The sequence below is a fragment of the Symphalangus syndactylus genome, chromosome 14 (genome assembly GCF_028878055.3).
Source record: "Symphalangus syndactylus isolate Jambi chromosome 14, NHGRI_mSymSyn1-v2.1_pri, whole genome shotgun sequence".
Classification (NCBI taxonomy): Eukaryota; Metazoa; Chordata; class Mammalia; order Primates; family Hylobatidae; genus Symphalangus; species Symphalangus syndactylus.
Window position 1 is genome coordinate 69087314 of NC_072436.2, and position 19834 is coordinate 69107147.

Genomic DNA, 19834 nt, shown 5'->3' on the forward strand with positions numbered 1-19834 from the left:
CCAAAGTATTATACTAAGGGTATTTAACAGTCACATCTGAACATTAACTATTTTGGAAATATGCTATCTATAATAAAAGAAAAAAATATTCTTACTGTTGACGTAACTGTCGACAGCTCTCAATATGAGTAGATGTATTTTGATGCTGAATCCAATCCTATTGTAAAAGGAGAAAAGTGTTGAAATTAGAATATTCCTCATGTTGACTAATGAATTAGGCTTTTAAAAAAGACAAAATTTCTTTTCAAAAATTCAACAAACGTACTCATAAACAGCATTTGGCTGCTCAGTAAAATTTTCACAAAAATTAAAGGCCTTGAAACAAATGCACTTAATACCATACCTCACTGATCCCATTTGAAAATATTTTAGTATAGAAAATATTTTAAAAATCATACCCGTGGATGCTCATTTTGAAATCAATATATAAACTTGGAGAAAATAAAAGCATGGATCAGAAAAAACTTACTGCAAATATAAAAACAACACACCAGAAAACACCAAAAAATCTATAAGTAAAATGGTATCTGTGAAACAGCATCTTCAAAATACAATATTTCAATGATAAATACCTCTAAAATTCACGCTAACAAAATCAACAATCAAAAAATGCTGCTGGGCACAGTGGCTCACGCCTGTAATCCCAGCACTTTGGGAGGCCAAGGCGGGCGGATCACAAAGTCAGGAGATCGAGACCACTGTGAAACCCTGTCTCTACTAAAAATACAAAAAATTAGCCGGGCGAGGTGGTGGGCACCTGTAGTCCCAGCGATTCGGGAGGCTGAGGCAGGAGAATGGCGTGAACCCGGGAGACGGAGCTTGCAGTGAGCCGAGATCATGCCACTGCACTCCAGCCTGGGTGACAGAGCGAGACTCCGTTTCCAAAAAAAAAAAAAAAAATGCTACCTGATAGACCAGTACCATTCCATACAAGGTACTCACTATATTGGCAAATAAATTAGGAAAAACATGGGAGAAAACGCTACTGATCAAATCTATTTTCAAAATTTAAAAGTAACAACATTTCAAAGATACAATATCCCTTACATACAGAGCTTTGAGCTTTACAATTAACGAAATGCTTTCTTTTTTTTTTTTTTGAGACAGTTTCACTCTTGCTGCCCAGGCTGGAGTGCAATGAGGCAATCTCAGTTCACTGCACTCTCCACCCCCTAGGTTCAAGTGATTCCCCTGCCTCAGCCTCCCTAGTAGCTGGAATTAACAAGCATGTGCCACCAAGCCTGGTTAATTTTTGTATTTTTAATAGAGACAGGGTTTTACCATGTTTGTCAGGCTGGTCTCGAACTCCTGACCTCAGGTGATCCACCTGCCTTGGCCTACCAAAAGTGCTGGCATTGCAGGCGTGAGCCACCATGCCCAGCCCAAAATGCTTTCTTATACATTACTTCATTTACAACTCAATCTGTCCTAAAATTACAATGTGTACCCATAAATAACTCTGGAAGACACATCTGGTTAAAAAAAAAAAAAAAAAGCCAATACAGTTTACAAAGATACAGTTTCCAAGGTGAAACAATTAGTTAAAAGCAATATGTATGTTACTCAATGTTTTACTGTTCCTCCAGCATTTGGAAAGGCAGAAAACTTAATAACTCTGTATTTCAACACTTTGCTTAAGGAAAATGTTATTATTTGTTTCCATTTGAAACACATTTTAGTTTAGGTCATTAGAAGTTTCCACAGTTAAAACCACGGTTGACAATAATTTTGAATTCTGCCTTGGCAAGAACTATCTGAATGAAGGTACACTGATTTGCAATGCTCAGCATCAATTTAAACTCAGCAACAAGGTATGACAAATCCTAAACTATTTCATTAAGCCATGGAATTGATTGTGGACTACAAAAAGAAATGTTTGTACATCCTGTTTAATAATACAAATAGAAAGCTAGAAGAAGATTCTCTAGTAGTACTAAAACCCATATTTTTAATATTAATTGGACATTGTTTACATCAAACAGACACACTGGTGCAGGCAGTGGGTTGGGCATGATTTATTTGAACCATAAAGTGTTTTATCTGAATATGTTGCCAACATTTAATAATCCAGAGATTTTTACCCCCAAGTCCAGATTTCCAGCTTTTCTTGAAAAAATAGGAAGATACAGTAATACAGGATATCATTCTTATAGCAACTATCACCTGAAGATGATGGCTGCCCTATTTAAAATATACTCTTCTCAGTTCAACACACACATGCACACATTCTCTTAGGCTTGCTTCACAAATTGACATTACTTGATTTAAGTTCAGTAAATACACCCATCCCACCCCCAACTTCTAGACTCTCTAGTAATAGACTACACATTAGATAATAGTCCAAAAGCAGCACTACCTCCCCAGAGAAAAAGTGATAATTACCTACTAGCAAGAGATGCTGCAAGGACTGTACAGAATTAGGCAGGCTCAGAATGAAACTGAAAATATCTACTCGTGTCAGGGCTCACTCACTATTCTCATCAGTTTTTTATTGTCGGTACTTTCTCAAACTGAATTATTTCAGTCATTATGACACAGCTCTAAACCAAGGGAAGTTTCTCCTTTAAAATCTGAACCCCAATTTAACAAGCAAATACATTTCACGTTCTCAAAGTACATCTTCACAGCTATAGTTTCAAAGACTCGAAGGTGGGGAATATACATATTGTCAGATTTACTCAGTAGGAAAAAGTTTACAATTGGTAATTTACATTTATTGGCTTCATATTTATGTCATATATACACACACAGGAACACTTACGAGGCTGCAAAATATATCACAGAAACGAGAGGCAGTGTGTACCATCAAAATCCATCTTCACAAATCCCTATCATTTGGCCACTTGGCAGTGAAAAATTCATTACTTAGATGAGCCCCATTCTGTTGTGCTGTCTGTTAAAAGGTGTGTGTGTTTTTTAACGGCAATCTAGGTGAGCTCTAATGATGACTAAATGATTTCCTTTCCTCTCAAATTTTTACTTTTATCCTATTAACCCAGGTTTTTACCATCTTATACTTGAACAATTAAAGAAGCTTCCAAGTGGAAGTCCTACTCCACATCATCTCATTTCTATTTACCCTGCATACTTCAGTCAGGTCTCCCTAAAATATACTTCTAACATGTCACTTCACTTATCAAACTTATTTAGCTTTCTAATGCCTCTCACCTCAAGTCTAAACTCCTAGGCTAGCTCTTCAAGAACTTTCATACTTATTTCTAATATGCTCATCACTCCTTCCCAACTGCCTCCTACCACAATGAAATGTAGTCTTCTCTCTGGACCTTTGCCTCTCTGTATGTTGTTGCCATCCCTCCTCTTTTTCTTTCTTTTTTTTTTTTTTGAGATGGAGTCTCGCTCTGTCACCCAGGCTGGAGTGCAGTGGCACGATCTCCGCTCACTGCAACCTTCTGCCTCCTGGGTTCAAGCGATTCTCCGCCTCAGCCTCCTGAGTAGCTGGGATTACAGGTGTGCATGACCACACCCGGCTAATTCTTGGATTTTTAGTAAAGATGGGATTTCACCATGTCGGTAAGGGTAGTCTTGAACTTCTGACCTCAAGTGATCCACCCGTCTCAGCCTCCCAAAGTGCTGGGATTACAGGCAGTGAGCCACCGCACCCGGCCCCCTCCTCCTCCTTATACTGGTATATCTAAAGCCTCAATTCAAGGCCCATCTTCAACCTACTCCATGAAGTCTTCTCTCCTACATTATTCTAGTCAAGACAGACTTAGTGCATTTAGTAACTGTCATTCCATTAGTCTAACTAGGCTATGAAAGTCTTTTGATGTCAGGATGCATATTTATACTTCTTTTTAAACACATACTGCTACAAATACAATAGTTAAAATAATTAAATTGGTAAATTGGTAATGATTAAATTGGTAAATTGATGATGCTGGCCTGAGTGATACACGCCTGAAATCAAGATAGAAATCTCTGTCCCCTAGAGCATATCCAAACAAGTTAAATAAATCACAAAACCACTTGTTGCCTTCTAATTGTTTTAAATGTCTTGGGTGCATAATTTCTCTCCTCGGTAAGACTAAATAAACTGCTTAATAACATCTAAAATTTTACACAGTTCCTCACTTCTGCCCCAGTACCTAATTGGAGTCAAGTACAAAACTGGTATCCATAAGTACATACTAAACTAAATGTACACCTTTTCTACTCTACAGAATACAAAACTTCAAGTTCTTTATTTAAAGATGTATTTTCTTGGATTCATTATGATTAATTAAAAGTTCAAAATAAATTTTAAAAAATTATGTGGTATGCCCAGTCACAAGAATACAGACAGACTAACACTCAATTCACTACTTAGGCCAGGACTACTTACAGATTACAATTAGGTGATATGAATTATTCTAAGACTTTCCCTTGTAAGGACTTTGCTATCCCTTCTGATGGAATAAGGCAACTATTATTTTAATAGAATTTGGCACATCTGGCTAAAATGGGGTAGAATGCTGCTTTCTTTCGCTGGAGTTAACCTTAAGAAAATAGCAACAGATCTAATTATCAGATTCATGTTGACAAAAACCTAGTGAGTGAATAATGAAAAGAAAATCAAAAGGCAGCACTGGAAGAAAAGAACAAGAGCATTAACACATAGATTTTTAAGCCTAAGTATACAACCAATTGCAGGCCATGGCCTTAAATCAAAGCTTTTTCCTATGTTAGTATATTCCCTTCTGACCTTTTACAATCTAAATCTATAAATCACATTACTAAATAGAAGAAACAGTGATTGCCAACCATACATAAGTAAATAAAATTTACTTGGAAATTCCTGCTCAAATCTACCAATGATTACGACTGAACAGTATGTTCTACATTATAGTACACTTTACTGCCTCTGCAAAATACTTCCTTCTAACTATACTATCAAAGTACCTAAATCTTCTTTATTTTTTAAAGATTTTTCTCTACAAATTTCTATCATTTTACACTATTACAGCTGGTCCCAGAATAATTACTGCACGTTGACTTATTTTTGCTATGAAGTTATTTTAGAAAGTTTCTTCTCAAAAAATACTAAAAATCACTAGTCTACATAAAGTCAGGAAATATCTAAACCAACATTAATTGTCTTTATCCCAAGACAGGTATATATGTGCAAGGCTATAATATACTGTCTCTTAAATGTGTGCATTACAAATGGGTTATACCATCACTTCAGTACAAATGGGTTATACCGTCTCTCTGTATTTTTATACTAACAGATCTTTTTAGAGAAAGGTGATTCCATGTGACACTGTCTTATAAGTACACAGCTTAAGTTACATACATTTTATGTTGTGTAAATGGGATAACTAAAAGTTCAAAATAAATGGACAAACTATTAAAATATGGTGTGCCCGGTCATAGGAATACAGTAAGCCTAATACTCAATTCAGTACTAAGGCCAGGGCTACTTAAGATTACAACTATGTATTGAGGTTGCAATTAAAATTACCTTCTGCCATTTCCTTAATGCCTAGTTAACAGCAGCATACATATCAGAATTTAGAGAAAACTTTGGCGCTGAGCATCATTATACAGTGATCTTTTTTGAAAAACACTCACCTTCAAATGACTACATTCTACGTTACACAGAGAACACAAATGTGGAAATATTCTTGGAGATGCTGCATAATAATCATTCATCATAGAAGGAGTTGGAAGTCTCTTCATCTTCTGGGCATCAGCATGTGAAAACTTTGGTAGCCAGGATGCTTTCACAATACCAAAGGGAGACCGAATGGGAATGTCAGCCTGTGACTGGTAATTCTTTTTACTTCCTCTTGATCCAACATGTACATTAGATGAATTAATCACAGGTTCATGTGGGATCCGCTCTTGCTGGCTTACAGACGAAATTAATTCCGACGAAAAAGGTTGCTGGTTCATAGATGGAGGAATCAGAGATTGACTCATTGTCTGGCTAACTGTTTGGTTAATGGATTGGTTGACGGATTTTATGGGTTCAAGGACTGACTGTCCTCCCGAAATGTGTAAGCCTGACATCTTGGTTCCACTCTCAACTGAGAAAAAGGACCGATTATTGGAGGACTCACTGGGAAAGTCCATTTGGCGAAATACGTCTTCAACAGGAAACATAGAATTACATATCACATTTGGATTGGGAACAGATGCAGAAATGTTCTGCTGTGACTGAAATTCATTCTCGACTTCATCAGTTGGAATTTCAGGATCATAAATACGTACTTCAAGTGGATCTTCCGTGTAGCCATATTTGCTTGCATGCCCATAATCGATCACATTACTTGAAACTGCTTCACTACCAAGTGTTTCTTTATTTCTGCTCTGAGAAGGTAAATTAGGTAATCGGCGCCCCATTTTTCGCATTCTTATATCCCTCAAAATTAATGGCATATTTTCAGGAGTTAGTTGTTCATCAGGATAGCGACTAAGTTCTTCTAGGTCTTCATTAGATAATCCAAAACTTGCTAAGATACTTGAGGCACTCTCTTTTGTATAGCGGCTCTGTACTTTGGGACTCTGCTCTGTAACCTGTGTTACAGAACTCTGTTTCACTGCCACTGATGCAGATATATGAGGCTCATCATCCCATCGGCTACCATGAGGCTTCCCCTTCTTCTGTTGTGCTTCATGAAAATCCAGTTTTTCTTTGGTCAATCTTGGATCAGTTCTGTGTTGAGTTACCTGAACATTCATTCTCTGTGGTCCCATGTTCTGATAAGATTCATGGCCAGCAAATCTGTGTGGAATTCCACGTGCTCTCCCTGCTGGGTAAAATCTTGGGAGACCCATAGATCCAGGCCTCATAAATGGTCCAGGAGGCCTCATCCCAGAAGGGTTAGGTGCTCGTGGCCTTTGAAGTGGAAAGTCTCCTCGAGGATTAAACCTGGGTCTCGACATGGCTATTTTCAAGAAAGCCTGATTTAATAAAGTATAAGGTGGTGTTGAACCATGTGAGGCAACGGCATTCAGCTGCTGAAGCGCCAACTGAGTCTTAATCTGAGCAAAGTGCAAAGGAGATGGGCCCAACAGAAGTGGGTTTGCAATGCCCAGGTTCAAGGAATTCACAAGTGGTGCGAAATTTTCCAAGAATAACACAAAGCTGAAAGTTAAAACACAAATATTAGATCATTTTAACTCAAACTACTTCATGAAGTGGGTTCTACAGCCAGTGTAAAACATTTTGAAATAAAGCCATGAAACCATTCTGCATTTCATATACTTTCAGAGTAAGGGCTTACGAGGATTTAAATTTCCCAAAAACTTTCTCTTCTTTTCTTTCCTGAATGCAGAACACAAGCCCCAAACCTCAAGACAGAGTTCATGTACATTGTGTTGCACTGGGTGCTGTCCTAGGTGCTGAGCAGTAATTACAACTCCTTTTACATAATCTTGAAAAATACTGGGAATTTATTTCACGCTGTAATACTGGGGAAAAAAAAGATGAAGGCATTAAAATACTTACAAATGCACACATATTTAATATGCATGTTATCAGATATACAAATAATGAAAATAAGAACCATAAGCCTAAAAGACCCATTTTTGTAAAACACAATCTTCCTTGGAATCAGCCTTGACATCTAATAAATCCCATAAGGCAATTAACTACACTTATGTTCCTATTATTAAACAGTTGTTTCTTGTAAGATAAAAATTTGTTTCCAACAACTTGACTACAGAGTCTAAGAAAACAGTATGCAATGGCATGGAATTCATTATAACACAGAACATAATACGTAACAAAACCAGTAACCTTTCCCTTGGATTCCCTCCACAGTCGCAGTATAGACGAATATATATGGATGACAATAATGATTAACTTTATAGAGCACTGTCCATGTGTCAGTCAGCGTTCTATGAACTTTAAATGGAATGGGTCATTTGATGCTCACAACAGTCCTGAGATATGTACAGTTTTACAGAGGAAGACACTAAGGCACACACAGGTAAAGTAACTTACAAAGACAAGTGATTGTGCTGAGATTTGTATTCAAGATTATCTGGTCCAGTAATCTGTGCTCTTAACCATTAACAGATGTGAGCAAAAGTATCTTACAGTTTCCAAGCACTTTATTAGTTAAAACTGGTTGCTGACCAGTTTTAACTGGTCATCAGACTGTACTACCCACTTCAACACTCTTCTCAGAAAACAGTACTTTAGCTACCATTCAGAACCAAAGTCAGCAGCCACATAACTTGCCTTTCCTCCTGCAATTAAAAAATGTATGAGCATGTAGACTATGCTGGTGCTTTCTATCAGGACCTCACTTTTATGTGTGATTGAAATGCATGGTGGAAAATGTGAGATCTTGAGGCATCTACAATTGTTATAAAAATCAACATCATGGATCCTATTTGCTAACCATCACTGTTTGGTTCAAGCTACAATTCCATCCATTACTTTACTATACACTTTTCTCTTTATTTATATATAATGTTAGTAATTGTTAATTTGGCTGGGAAAATGGTCTTTATCTGGTTAACACCCTCCCTTCCAATCATTTTGCATGCTGCCACATTTAACCTTTGCAAAAGGACGTTTTTACCACACAACTCCTCTGTTCAAAAATCCACAAATATCCCATTCCCTTCATTTCTTAGCTTTATTGTTTAAGGTCCAACCAATCTAACCAATCTAATTTTATCAGACAGGTATTTTTGCTATGCCTTTGTTCCTATTCTTCCCAACTCTCTTCATCTCTTCCAATCAAAAACAAACCTTGCCCCGGACGCTCACTTGACTTTATTTATCCTTCAAGGTCACCCCCATTCAACCTCCCTTGACTACCAATGCCAAGAGTGAGTCTTCTAATAATCTTTCCTTTTTTTTTTTCTTTTTTTAAAGACAGGGATGCGCTTTGTCACTCAGGCTGGAGTCCAATGGCGCAATCTCGGCTCACTGTAACCTCTGCCTCTCGGGTTCAAGTCATTCTCCTGCCTCAGCCTCCCGAGTAGCTGGGATTACAGGCATGCGCCACCATGCTACCTGGCTAATTTTTTGTATTTTTAGTAGAGAAGGAGTTTCGTCATGTAGGCCAGGTTGGTCTGAAACTCCTGATCTCAAGTGATCCACTCGCCTTGGCCTCCCAAAGTTCTGGGGTGTGAGCTACGTCACCCGGCATCCAATAACCTTTATTTATTGCTTGCACCATTTGTGGATTCTTACTATCTTATGTTTTTGCACTCATACACACATGGTCTTTTTCAACAACCTAATATCAATTGAAGGTTTATGTTCATGGCTAAGTCTTATCCCCCAAGCATATAAACCCTACTCCTACTCAAAAGATCCTCGAATATTTGTTAAACTATCTAAGTGACCACATCCAAAGTACTCATTAGTAACATGCCCAGGTTAATTTTCAAATAAGAATGAAACACAAAAATACATCAAATACATAGGCTTTTGATTCACCAGATACAAGCTGCAGACACAAGCTTACCAAACAATGATACCCAAATTCTGTTAAAACGTTCATTTATAACAAACTCACGGTCTTTTTAAACAATCATGAATCATATGAAATTGTGCCTACCTTCTACATAGTAAAATCTCTTCCAAAAACAACTGTCTTCACCCAATCCTAAAAGATACGCATTGCTTATGTAAGCAGTTTATCATCTAGTTATCACAATGCTTTCTGAACCACGTATTCCATTTGGTGAAGACTCCTCTTATAACTTCATAAGCACAAGCTCTTCCAAATAATGTTTCTCCCCCAAAATAAAACAGCAAAGGAACAAATTTCAATCAGAGTGATCTAATTACAAAATGGAATTGTGAACAAGTATCACTTGGAACAATCTCCATTTTAAATTCCTTAAAGGCAAAAATCTACTGTGTATTTCCTAATGTGCCCAACATTGCATTACAATGATTCAAGTACACATTTATAGAAGGTTAAGAGAACTGCCCTGGACAAACTGTATTCTCCAGAATACTAGAGTACTCTAAGAGTGGTCTTCTACAAAGATGTTCCCCGGCCAAGAAAGTTTGAAGGGCACCATACTTGCCTTTTAGAGGGGAACAATGTCTATTAGCATATTAAAGTCTATGAGAGGCCAGGTGAGGTAGCTCACTCACGCCTGTAATCCTAGCACTTTGGGAGGCCAAGGCAGGCCGATTGCTCTGTGCCCAGGAGTTCAAGACCAGCCTGGGCAACATGACGAATTCCTGACTCTACAAAAAAAATACAGGTGGCTCACACCTGTAATCCCAATACTTTGGGAGGCCAAGGCAGGGGGACTGCTTTGAGCCCAGGAGTTCAAGGCCAGCCTGGGCAACATGGTAAGACCTCATCTTTTCAAAAATGAAAAAACCAAGCATGTTGGTTTTTTCCAACTAGCTACTCAGGAGGCTGAGGTGAGAGGACTGCTTGAGCCCAGGATGTCAAGGATGCAGTGAGCTGTTTCCACCACTGTACTCCAGCCTAGGTGGCAAAGCAAGACCCTGTCTCAAAAAATTTATATAAATAAAATATCTGCCTATGACCTATATGCCAAATAACATATCTTCAATGGTTAAAAAAAAGTAAGCATTATGTTGCCTTTTCTTTGTGAATGAAATTTAAGGAGTATAATGGTCACCCCTTCTCTGAGGTGAATGCATTCCAAGATCCCCAATGGATGCCTGAAACCATGGATGGTACTAAATCCTATATATACTGTGTTTTTTCCTATACATCCATACCTGTGACAACATTTAATTTATAAATCAGCTACAGTAAGATTAACAATAAAAAACAGAATTAAAATATAGCATAATGAAAGTTATATGAATGTGGTTGTTCCCAAAATGTCATTCTCATACTATACTAACCTATTTTTGGATGGTGGTTGACTACGGGTAACTAACTGCAGAAAGTAAAGCCATGGATAAGGGGAGACTACTGTATACTCATATTTCATTTGCACAATTTTCACTTTTAATTAAAAATGTTAAGTACATTTTTAATCATTTAGCAAAGTTTGTCTTCTATCATTCATATCCACTCCAAATAAAATGTTTTAACTAAAAAGATGCTTGTTATTTATACTTCAAGCTTTCTATTTACAAGGTATCATAAAGTTTCCTTTTGCAATTACATAATTCTGAAGCCTTATTTTTTCAAATTTAACTTAGGTGCCCCACCAACAGCACTTTTACTTTGTCACTTAACTTTTATGTCCTTCTCAATCAATTCAAGGGAATAAAATTCCAAGATTAAGTATCAGGCCATTCAAGATTTTTAAATGCTAAGTACTCCCAAGAAATTTTGAGAAAGTTTTCTTAGCAATAAATCTAGAGAGTAAGTTCAAATTCAGCCTTTATTCATACAAAATAATTACTGACATCATTGTTCTACGTAAGGAAGGACCAAAGATATTACAGCCAGAACAGATCTCTCCTTCATATAGCTAACATTCTACTTTTTAAGACGGGGCTAGTAGCTCATAAAATAAGGGTAACCAAAATGATACAATATATAGTTAGAAATCTCTTGAAAACTTCCCTTTTCATGCTTCTGCAATTATAAAAGCTTGCAGAGAGACTGGAAACTGGTCAAACTATAGTACATCCGTATTTTCAGCATCCACTGGCAGGTCCTTAGAATGTATCTCCCTCAGAAAAGGGGACACTACTACGTAAAGGCTTTTAATGACCAGAATCAGAATCCATACAGAAAAGATAGGAAATTCTTCTGGGTTGGAGGGAATTTCAGAATTTGGATACTAAAAGTAGAGGGCAAGCTGTTATTTATTTTTTTTTTTTTTGAGACGGAATCTCGTTCTGTCACCCAAGCGGGAGTGCAGTGGCGTGATCTCGGCTCACTGCAACCTCCACCTCCCAGGTTCAAGCAATTCTCTTGTCTCGCCCTCCTGAGTAGCTGGACTACAAGCACGTGCCACCACACCCGGCTGATTTTGTTTTTAGTAGAGACGGGGTTTCACCATATTAGCCAAGATGGTCTCAATCTCCTGACCTCATGATCCACCCGCCTCAGCCTCCCAAAGTGCTGAGATTACAGGCGTGAGCCACCGCGCCCGGGGGCAAGCTGTTAATTTTAACAGGAGATGGTGTGATACAACAGGAAAATATGTGAGATTTTTTTGGTTGGGAGAGGGGAGCAGAAAGCAGTAAATTCAAATTCAAACTATAAAAGTCTGTCATCCATTTGTCTAAAAAGTCTATGACAAAAAAGGTTAAGAAATTCTATTTAGGGGTGTCAGAATCTACATTTTTAAGGCCTCATTCACATGGTTAGGAGACAATCTAATCTCTCTTCTATTCCATTTAATTTTTAGCTACTGGCTTTCCTACACTGCCACATGCCTAATGCTTTCTACTGGATCATCACTTCTGTACATCTCAATTTTGCTAAACACTGCTTTTTGTTGTTTCTGTTTTACTTATTGGCAGGCAGGAACATTTAATAGGGAATGACAGTAGGTCACAAATTTCCTTCTTATAAGTTTCCATCTAAATCCTGCATGCCACTGTGGGGTGGGGTGAGGAGATACATCCTAACAGACCCTTCTTTTTCCCCTTTTTGATTTTAGTGGAAAGGAGTAAGCTCAGAATTATTCACTCAATGTATTAAGTATCTTCTGAGAGCCTAACACGACAGTCACCAGGCTACTTCCTAGTTTCAAAGCCAAATAAAATACAGTTGCGTTCCTATAGCCAAAGTGCTAACAATCTAACAGAAAAAAAACAAATTTCAGTAAGGTTTGTCAGTATTATAAGGCTGAGGTATCAGAAAAGGAAGACAGAAATGCTTGAACTGAGTTTTGCAGGACTGCATCTTCTACAGTTTTGAGGAAACTAGTAGAAATGAGATTTCAAATAACAATGTCTTACTAAACGTGTTTATCAAATTTTCAAAAATTTGGAGTATCCTAAAGTCTTTGGATAAAATACTATAAGACAGTAGTACTGGAAATGATAAAAAGTAAATTTTAACTTATTAACTACATATTTCTGACAAAGGCGTAATATTCAAGACAAAAAAAATAGCTTCAGCTAAAACATTAGAATCTTCGCACCCTCAGGACTACTTGATAAAAGTCAGCTATGAAGACAGAAATCATCCCTTATGCCATATGTCAGCTACTGTTTTTACTGGTTTTTTCAATCCTCTGCTCTCTCTATACCAATTCCCTTACAAAATTACCAAGACACATACACAAAAAAAATCTCCAACTATAAAATTCAATGCATTCCTGTCAATACTTCTCATACGTACTTTTCTTTTTCCTCTCACCACCATCATCATCCCAATGCCTTTTCTTTGGCTATTATAAACTTTAAATCTACAGTTATCTATGTAGATTCACAGATGCACTGGCAAAAAGAGGCAAAAGTTACAGGCTGAAGTGCCTAATGAGTAAAATAATGTGGCTGAGATTTTCTTTAAAATTATCTGGGCAGGGGTGAGGGAAAGAGTGAACATGTGTAGTGGGGCAAGGGGCGGTGGTGGTGGTAGATGAAGGGAATTTGATGAAGCAAGACACGTAAAAATACTGGTTGTGGAAGCTGAGTAATGAGTCCCTAAGAATTTATCTGTGCTTTTTTTACATTTCTGAAGCTTTCCAAAATAAAAAAAGTCCTAAATATTAGGTATGACTTTTTTTTTTTTTTTGAGACAGAGTCTCACTGTCACCCAGGCTGTAGTGCAGTGACACAACCTCAGCTCACTGAAACCTCCACCTTCTGGGTTCAAGCGATTCTCCTGCCTCAGCCTCCCGAATTGCTGGGATTACAGGCGTCTGACACCACGCCTGGCTTTTTGTATTTTTAGTAGAGACGGGGTTTCACCACGTTGGCCAGGCTGGTCTTGAACTCCTGACCTCATGTGATTCACCCGCCTCGGCCTCCTAAAGTTCTGGGATTTCAGACATGAGCCACCATGTCCGGCCGGTATGACATTTTTAACAAAACAAAAAAACGGGAAGAGTAAAAAACCACGAACATGAGTTAGTAAGATGACATCATTCTTCTCAATCTAACATTATTACACCAAGGTCTAACAAAAGCCAAATCAGTAACAAGCTGATTAACAAGCAATGTATAAATAATAAATTCAGATTTAAGTCTAAAATCATTTTAATTATACCCTATACCCTTCCTTCCCACTTGACTTTTTTAACTATTACTAAACAGTTTGATATTTTGCTGTCTTTGTTTTGTTCCACCTTTTGGTGGAAAACATTTGTAAAATTTAGAAAGTAAAATTAAGCAAAACAAGCAAAGTGATCTTGGTAAGAAACCTCTAAGAATTAGGTTATATCACAACGAAGAAAATAAAGCCTCTGCCTTTTTAAGATAATGATGTAACCTGAAAACAATGTGATAAGAAACAGAAACCAAACAAAGGCAAATTTGGCATTAATACCTGGAAAACCACCAAACAAATTAAGACAGCCATTATAAAACCTTTCTCCTTTAACCCCAGGAGCTCTGGTCATAAAGAGGCTCGTTCATCGGAAGATTTATGGATAGTCATCTTATGAAATAAATAACCTGGAAAAATGAGAGTTGAGATCAGGGTTCTTAACTATTAACTCGTTGGGGAAAAAACTGCAATTAAATAGCATTAACCCTTTAAAATAAATGTTTTATTCCTAGTTATGTAAGTAATGTGTGCTTGTTACAGAAAACAGTAACAACCTGCAAACAAAATCCTTACCAATAAAACCATCAACCAGAGTAAATTCATACTCTGGTATAGTTTCATCTACTTTAGTGTACATTCATGCACGCATGATGGGGGGTGGGGTATATCAAACATTGTACAAAATTAGAACTATGCTATTTGCTCTTTTCAGTTGACATTTTATTTTTCTAAATTTACTATTTTTCAAAAACTGGATACTCAATAGTGACAAAACATTCTGAACCTTTGAACTGTTTTAACAAGTAACTAATAACTCTCATTTATGTCCTTTTAAGAACTAAAACATACCACTGTAAAACAAGAAATATTCAATATAATGTCAACCACAAAAATTCTTTCAGAAACACATAGTAGAAACTGGGTTCTTGAGGAAGCCATGACGAAACAGCTTGATGAATTGAAAAGATAGCGCTATTAGATCCTGTGAGGTATTTCTGAGATCTCCAATACCATGGACAATCAAGAACTGCCTATTATTTTGATGCAGTCTTTCAGAAGGAAGGGAGCCCTTAATTTTCTTTACAGATATGGGTAGACTTTATCCAAAACCATTATCAAAAATCAATCCATCAGATAATGGCTCCATTAGACTTATAAGGAAAAGATTTATATCAAACACGATACTTGGACTTACACTACTTTATAGTTTACAAAGCACTTTAAATATTATCTCGTCTGAGCTTCACAATGACCTAAAGAGCAAAGGAATTCCAGTTTACACATTAAGTAAAACACAGCTAGGAAGTAACAAGATTACAACATCTCCCATTGGTGTTCTTTCCATATACCAGATACATTAAGTGTAAATTTATTTTATAACTTTATTTCTAATCATAAAAAAGCAATACAGTTTCATAATCCGCCCCCAAAAAACAAAAACCACCCTATAACATGCAGGAAAGAATAAAAAGTATTCCATAATCTTCCCACAAAGGGAAAACTACCACTAACATTATTTTTCTAGACATACACCCATATACCTTATTTGGTACTGTTTTGTTAGAGCACTGTTTGTCTCAGAATATATAAATTCACTTTGGTACTTAAGAATGCAGTTATTACAATGGCTAGTTAATACAAGAGGCTGATTGTTTATTCAGCTATAAAAACTAACATGTCATTCTGTGCTTCCTGGTACTCAATCTGCTAATCTCTCCTACCACGCAGATAAAGCCACTCAGTCAACTTCTTTAATATTAGTCTTTGTCCTCTCTTGTCTCACAAAAGGTATGCAAGTAACAATTCTGAGGGTGCCACAAGTGTTGACAGAGAGTACCATGTTTAATGTTAAAATGCCAAAATGTGGTGCCCTCAAAGAAACAGTCAACGAAACAGAAAGCAAAAATAAGCAGAAAATTAGAAACGTTATCTGGCATCATGAAGGGCAACACCAAATTTCACTACTAACTGCAAGGATTGATAAACACCATGATTTCAGATTTGAAAAAAAAATGGAAAACTGCTAACGCACAATGTTAAGAGATCTCCATGAGAACCAGGCATTAATCCCATATAGCAATGATTTAATATTGTTATCAATTTCAGGAAAATGATTTTTTGATAAATGGGCTATTGTAAGATATACCTTTTTATTTCTTAGGAGCATGTGCACTGCATACATAAACGGGCCTCTAGGGCACAACATTGTATTTATTGTAAATGATGCTCCCCCGCAGATGTGCACTGGTGGCCTTGCTCTAAACACTCCTAGTAAGTATAACAGGTTAGCCCAAGAGAAACCACCTTATCCAAGTTGGAACAAAGAAATCTTCCCTAGGATTTTTTGTTAAACTAGAAATGAGAAAAGCAGTAGATGTTTCTAAAATTCAAATGCTGTTAACAGCCCTATTTACTGCTTTACCGAGAAACTGCACCATAAAACAACAACAACAACAACAAAAAAGTCACTGGAACAGAGGTAAGCAAGACCAAGAAGACAATAATGAAGGTATTCAATATCCAGTCTCAATTGTTTCTGAAGCCTAACTCATCCTTGCCCTCTCTGCCATTTGGTTATTTGCTTTTCTTCATGGAGTAACGTGGGCCAAAAAATGTTTCCATTTACCTAAAGTGGGTTCTAAAATCTTCAATTAAATATACCTAAACTGGCCGGGCGCGGTGGCTCATGCCTGTAATCCCGGCACTTTGGGAGGCTGAGGCGGGCGGATCACCAGGTCAGGAGTTCAAGACCAGCCTGACCAACATGGTGAAACCCTGCCTCTACTAAAAATATAAAATTAGCCGGGTGTGGTGGCAGGTGCCTGTAATCCCAGCCACTCAGGAGGCTGAGGCAGGAGAATCTACTTGCACCTGGGAGGCGGAGGTTGCAGTGCGCTGAGATCGTGCCACTGTACTCCAGCCTGGGTGAAAGTGAAACTCCGTCTCAAAAAAAAAAAAAAAAAAAAAAAAACACACACACACACACACAAACAAAAACAAACAAACAAAAACCTAAACTGACTAAATGCATTAAAAGCCATAAGCCTTAAAGTCTTTACAAGTACAGATGAGCATACAGTATGCCATCTTTTGTGTTAAACAAAAAAGGAAAATAGGAAAACATACATATACCTGTTTATGGTTAGCACAAAGAAACAAAGGAAGGATAATACAGAAAACGATGAAGCTGGTAATCTATAAGGGGCAATGGATAGAAAGGATTGAAGAGATATGGTAATGTTATTTCATGGAGCTTCTTACTATACAGTTTTAACCTTTGGAAACATGTTAACAATTTACGTATATTTTAAAAATCAATAAGGAAGGGATGGAGAAAAATATCTAACACTGAAAGCAAACTAATCCAATCATATTTCAAAGGCATACCACAATACACTGAAGGGGAAAAAGAAAACTAATCCAAGAACTTATAAACCACTATTCAATTTATGTACCTCACAGGAGGCCACACCCCGAGTGTTACAGCCCCCCAGGAAAATAAATAAATAAAAAACGATTTATGTACCTCAGTTTTGATGGAGCTAAGGGAAAGAGAATAACAAATTTTCACTCTTTTTAGTAATTTTACTTTTTGTAGTGGTATGGATGAAGCAATTCTGAAACTACTTTAGATATATCATAGATTTGAGCAAGTAAGTAAATGTTTTGATGGTGCTAGGAACTTAGGGCTTTCACTGTGGAAGACAAGAAATACAAATAGGAAATAGGAGAAAGCAAGAAAGAACTGAACAGTAATAAATTATCAAACACTGGAAAAAACAGGAGTCCATAAATACATAGCAATAAATTGATCAATGCAGAAGAAGGGAAGCTCTTATAGAGTGCTGAGTACCTACTAGTAAATGTAGAGTAACAGTTGGAGTAGAAAATCATTTTGCAACCATCATAGTAAAGAATGTTTCAGGTAAGAATCATGAGTGGGTGTTACAGAGGTAAATTCTGATGAGTAGGATATTTGCATGGTCTTAAAATGTCTCTCCACAGATTAATTCCAGGGGGAGTGGGGGGAAACAAGCACTTTAACCATAACATATGCTCACACACAGTATCATGCATGAAGGGCAAATGCAAATGGTGAATCTCCAGATCTGATTTCCTGGGGACATAGCATTAGTTACATGATTTTTCTGCCCAGGGACATATAATCTACATCTAATCAAGAGGAAACATCAGATAAATCCAAAATGAGAAGTGCTCTATTAAAGAGAAAAGCAAAGCAGATTGTATTCTTCAAAAATGTCAACTTCACAAAAGATAAAGGCAGACTATGGAAATGTTCCAGATTAAGGAAGATTAAAAAGACATAACAACGGGCCGGGCGCGGTGGCTCACGCCTGTAATCCCAGCACTTTGGGAGGCCGAGGCGGGTGGATCACGAGGTCAGGAGATGGAGAGACATCCTGGCTAACAGGGTGAAACCCCATCTCTACTAAAAATACAAAAAAGTAGCCGGGTGCGGTGGTGGGCGCCTGTAGTCCCAGCTACTTGGGAAGCTGAGGCAGGAGAATGGCGTGAACCTGGGAGGCGGAGCTTGCAGTGAGCCGAGATCGCGCCACTGCGCTCCAGCCTGGGCAAAACAGCAAGACTCCGTCTCAAAAAAAAAAAAAAAAAAATAGACATAACAACTAAATGCAACATCTGATCTTAGTTTAGTCCTGTACTGGAAGAGGAAAAAAACTGCTATAAAAAACATTATTGGGTCAACTGACAAAAACCAGAATACAAACAGTAGATTGAATAATTTTATAGGCTGCGCATTGGCTCACGCATGTAATCTTACTATTTTGGGAGGCCGAGACGGGTGGAATGCTTGAGCTCAGGAGTTCGAGACCAGCCTGGGCAACATGGCAAAATCCCATCTCTACAAAAAATATAAACAGTAGCCAGGCACGGTGTTGCGCGCCTGAACCAGTACTCCCAGACACTTGGGAGGATCGCTTGAGCCCAGGAGGCAGAAATTGCAGTAAGCCTGAGCCGAGATCACTCACTGGACTCCCGCCTGGGTGACAGAGCCAGACACTTCCTCAAAAAAAAAAAAAAAAAAGGATTTTATAAATGTGAAATTTATTGAAGTTGGTAACTATGATGACTATGAAAGAAAATATTTTTAGGAAATACACACTAAAGTATTTAAGGATAAAGGACCACAATATATGCAACTAACATCAAACTTTTCAGGAAAAAACCATGTATGTAGGAGACAGGGAACTCCGCCACCACCTAGCACTTAAATTCATTCAAATATAGTTAATGGCACAATATTTCATGTCCAACATTGGACTATGTGATCTTCTTACTGTATACAAAGTCAAAAAAAAAAAAAAAAAACTATAAGCAATATGGCAAGAGGCAGAAAACCTGCAGTATAATAAAGAGCATCAGCCTTAAACACATTTTTGGATTTGGCCCTTCTTTTCTACATCATGTTCACTTCCTAACTATTGACTGTTAGCCTATTATGCAATCCATAATAATCTAATCTTTGGGGAAATTTCCACTGATCTGAAGATACCCACCCTGCTAGGAGGGGTGCCAGTGAATGACTTCATGCAAAATTAGTTAACTCCCATAAGTAAAATTTAACACTATTAATTCAGCTTTAGAGAGGTAGTGCAGCATAGTCTTTAACAACTTAGACCCTACATTCAGTGTTTTAAATCTGGTCCTGCTGCTTGGTAACAATGTTACCCTGAGCAAGCTGGTTAATCCAAGCCTGTTTCATCCTG

At 37.5% G+C, this 19834-nt stretch overlaps 1 protein-coding gene across 5 annotated transcripts in view; it reads right to left on the reverse strand.

Annotated features, from left to right (window-relative positions):
* Window positions 1-19834, reverse strand: part of ZNF638 (zinc finger protein 638) — a 154257-nt gene that overhangs the window by 73035 nt on the left and 61388 nt on the right. For 4 of the 5 annotated variants that reach the window (XM_063617845.1, XM_055242704.2, XM_055242705.2 and 1 more), the window contains exons 2-3: window positions 5572-7090; window positions 96-157 (exon numbers count right to left, since the gene is read on the reverse strand). In XM_063617845.1, the coding sequence (XP_063473915.1) occupies window positions 96-157; window positions 5572-7090 (1581 nt within the window). Of the gene's footprint in view, window positions 1-95; window positions 158-5571; window positions 7417-19834 lie in introns of all 5 variants that reach the window. The other variant, XM_063617846.1, reaches the window with a different exon arrangement.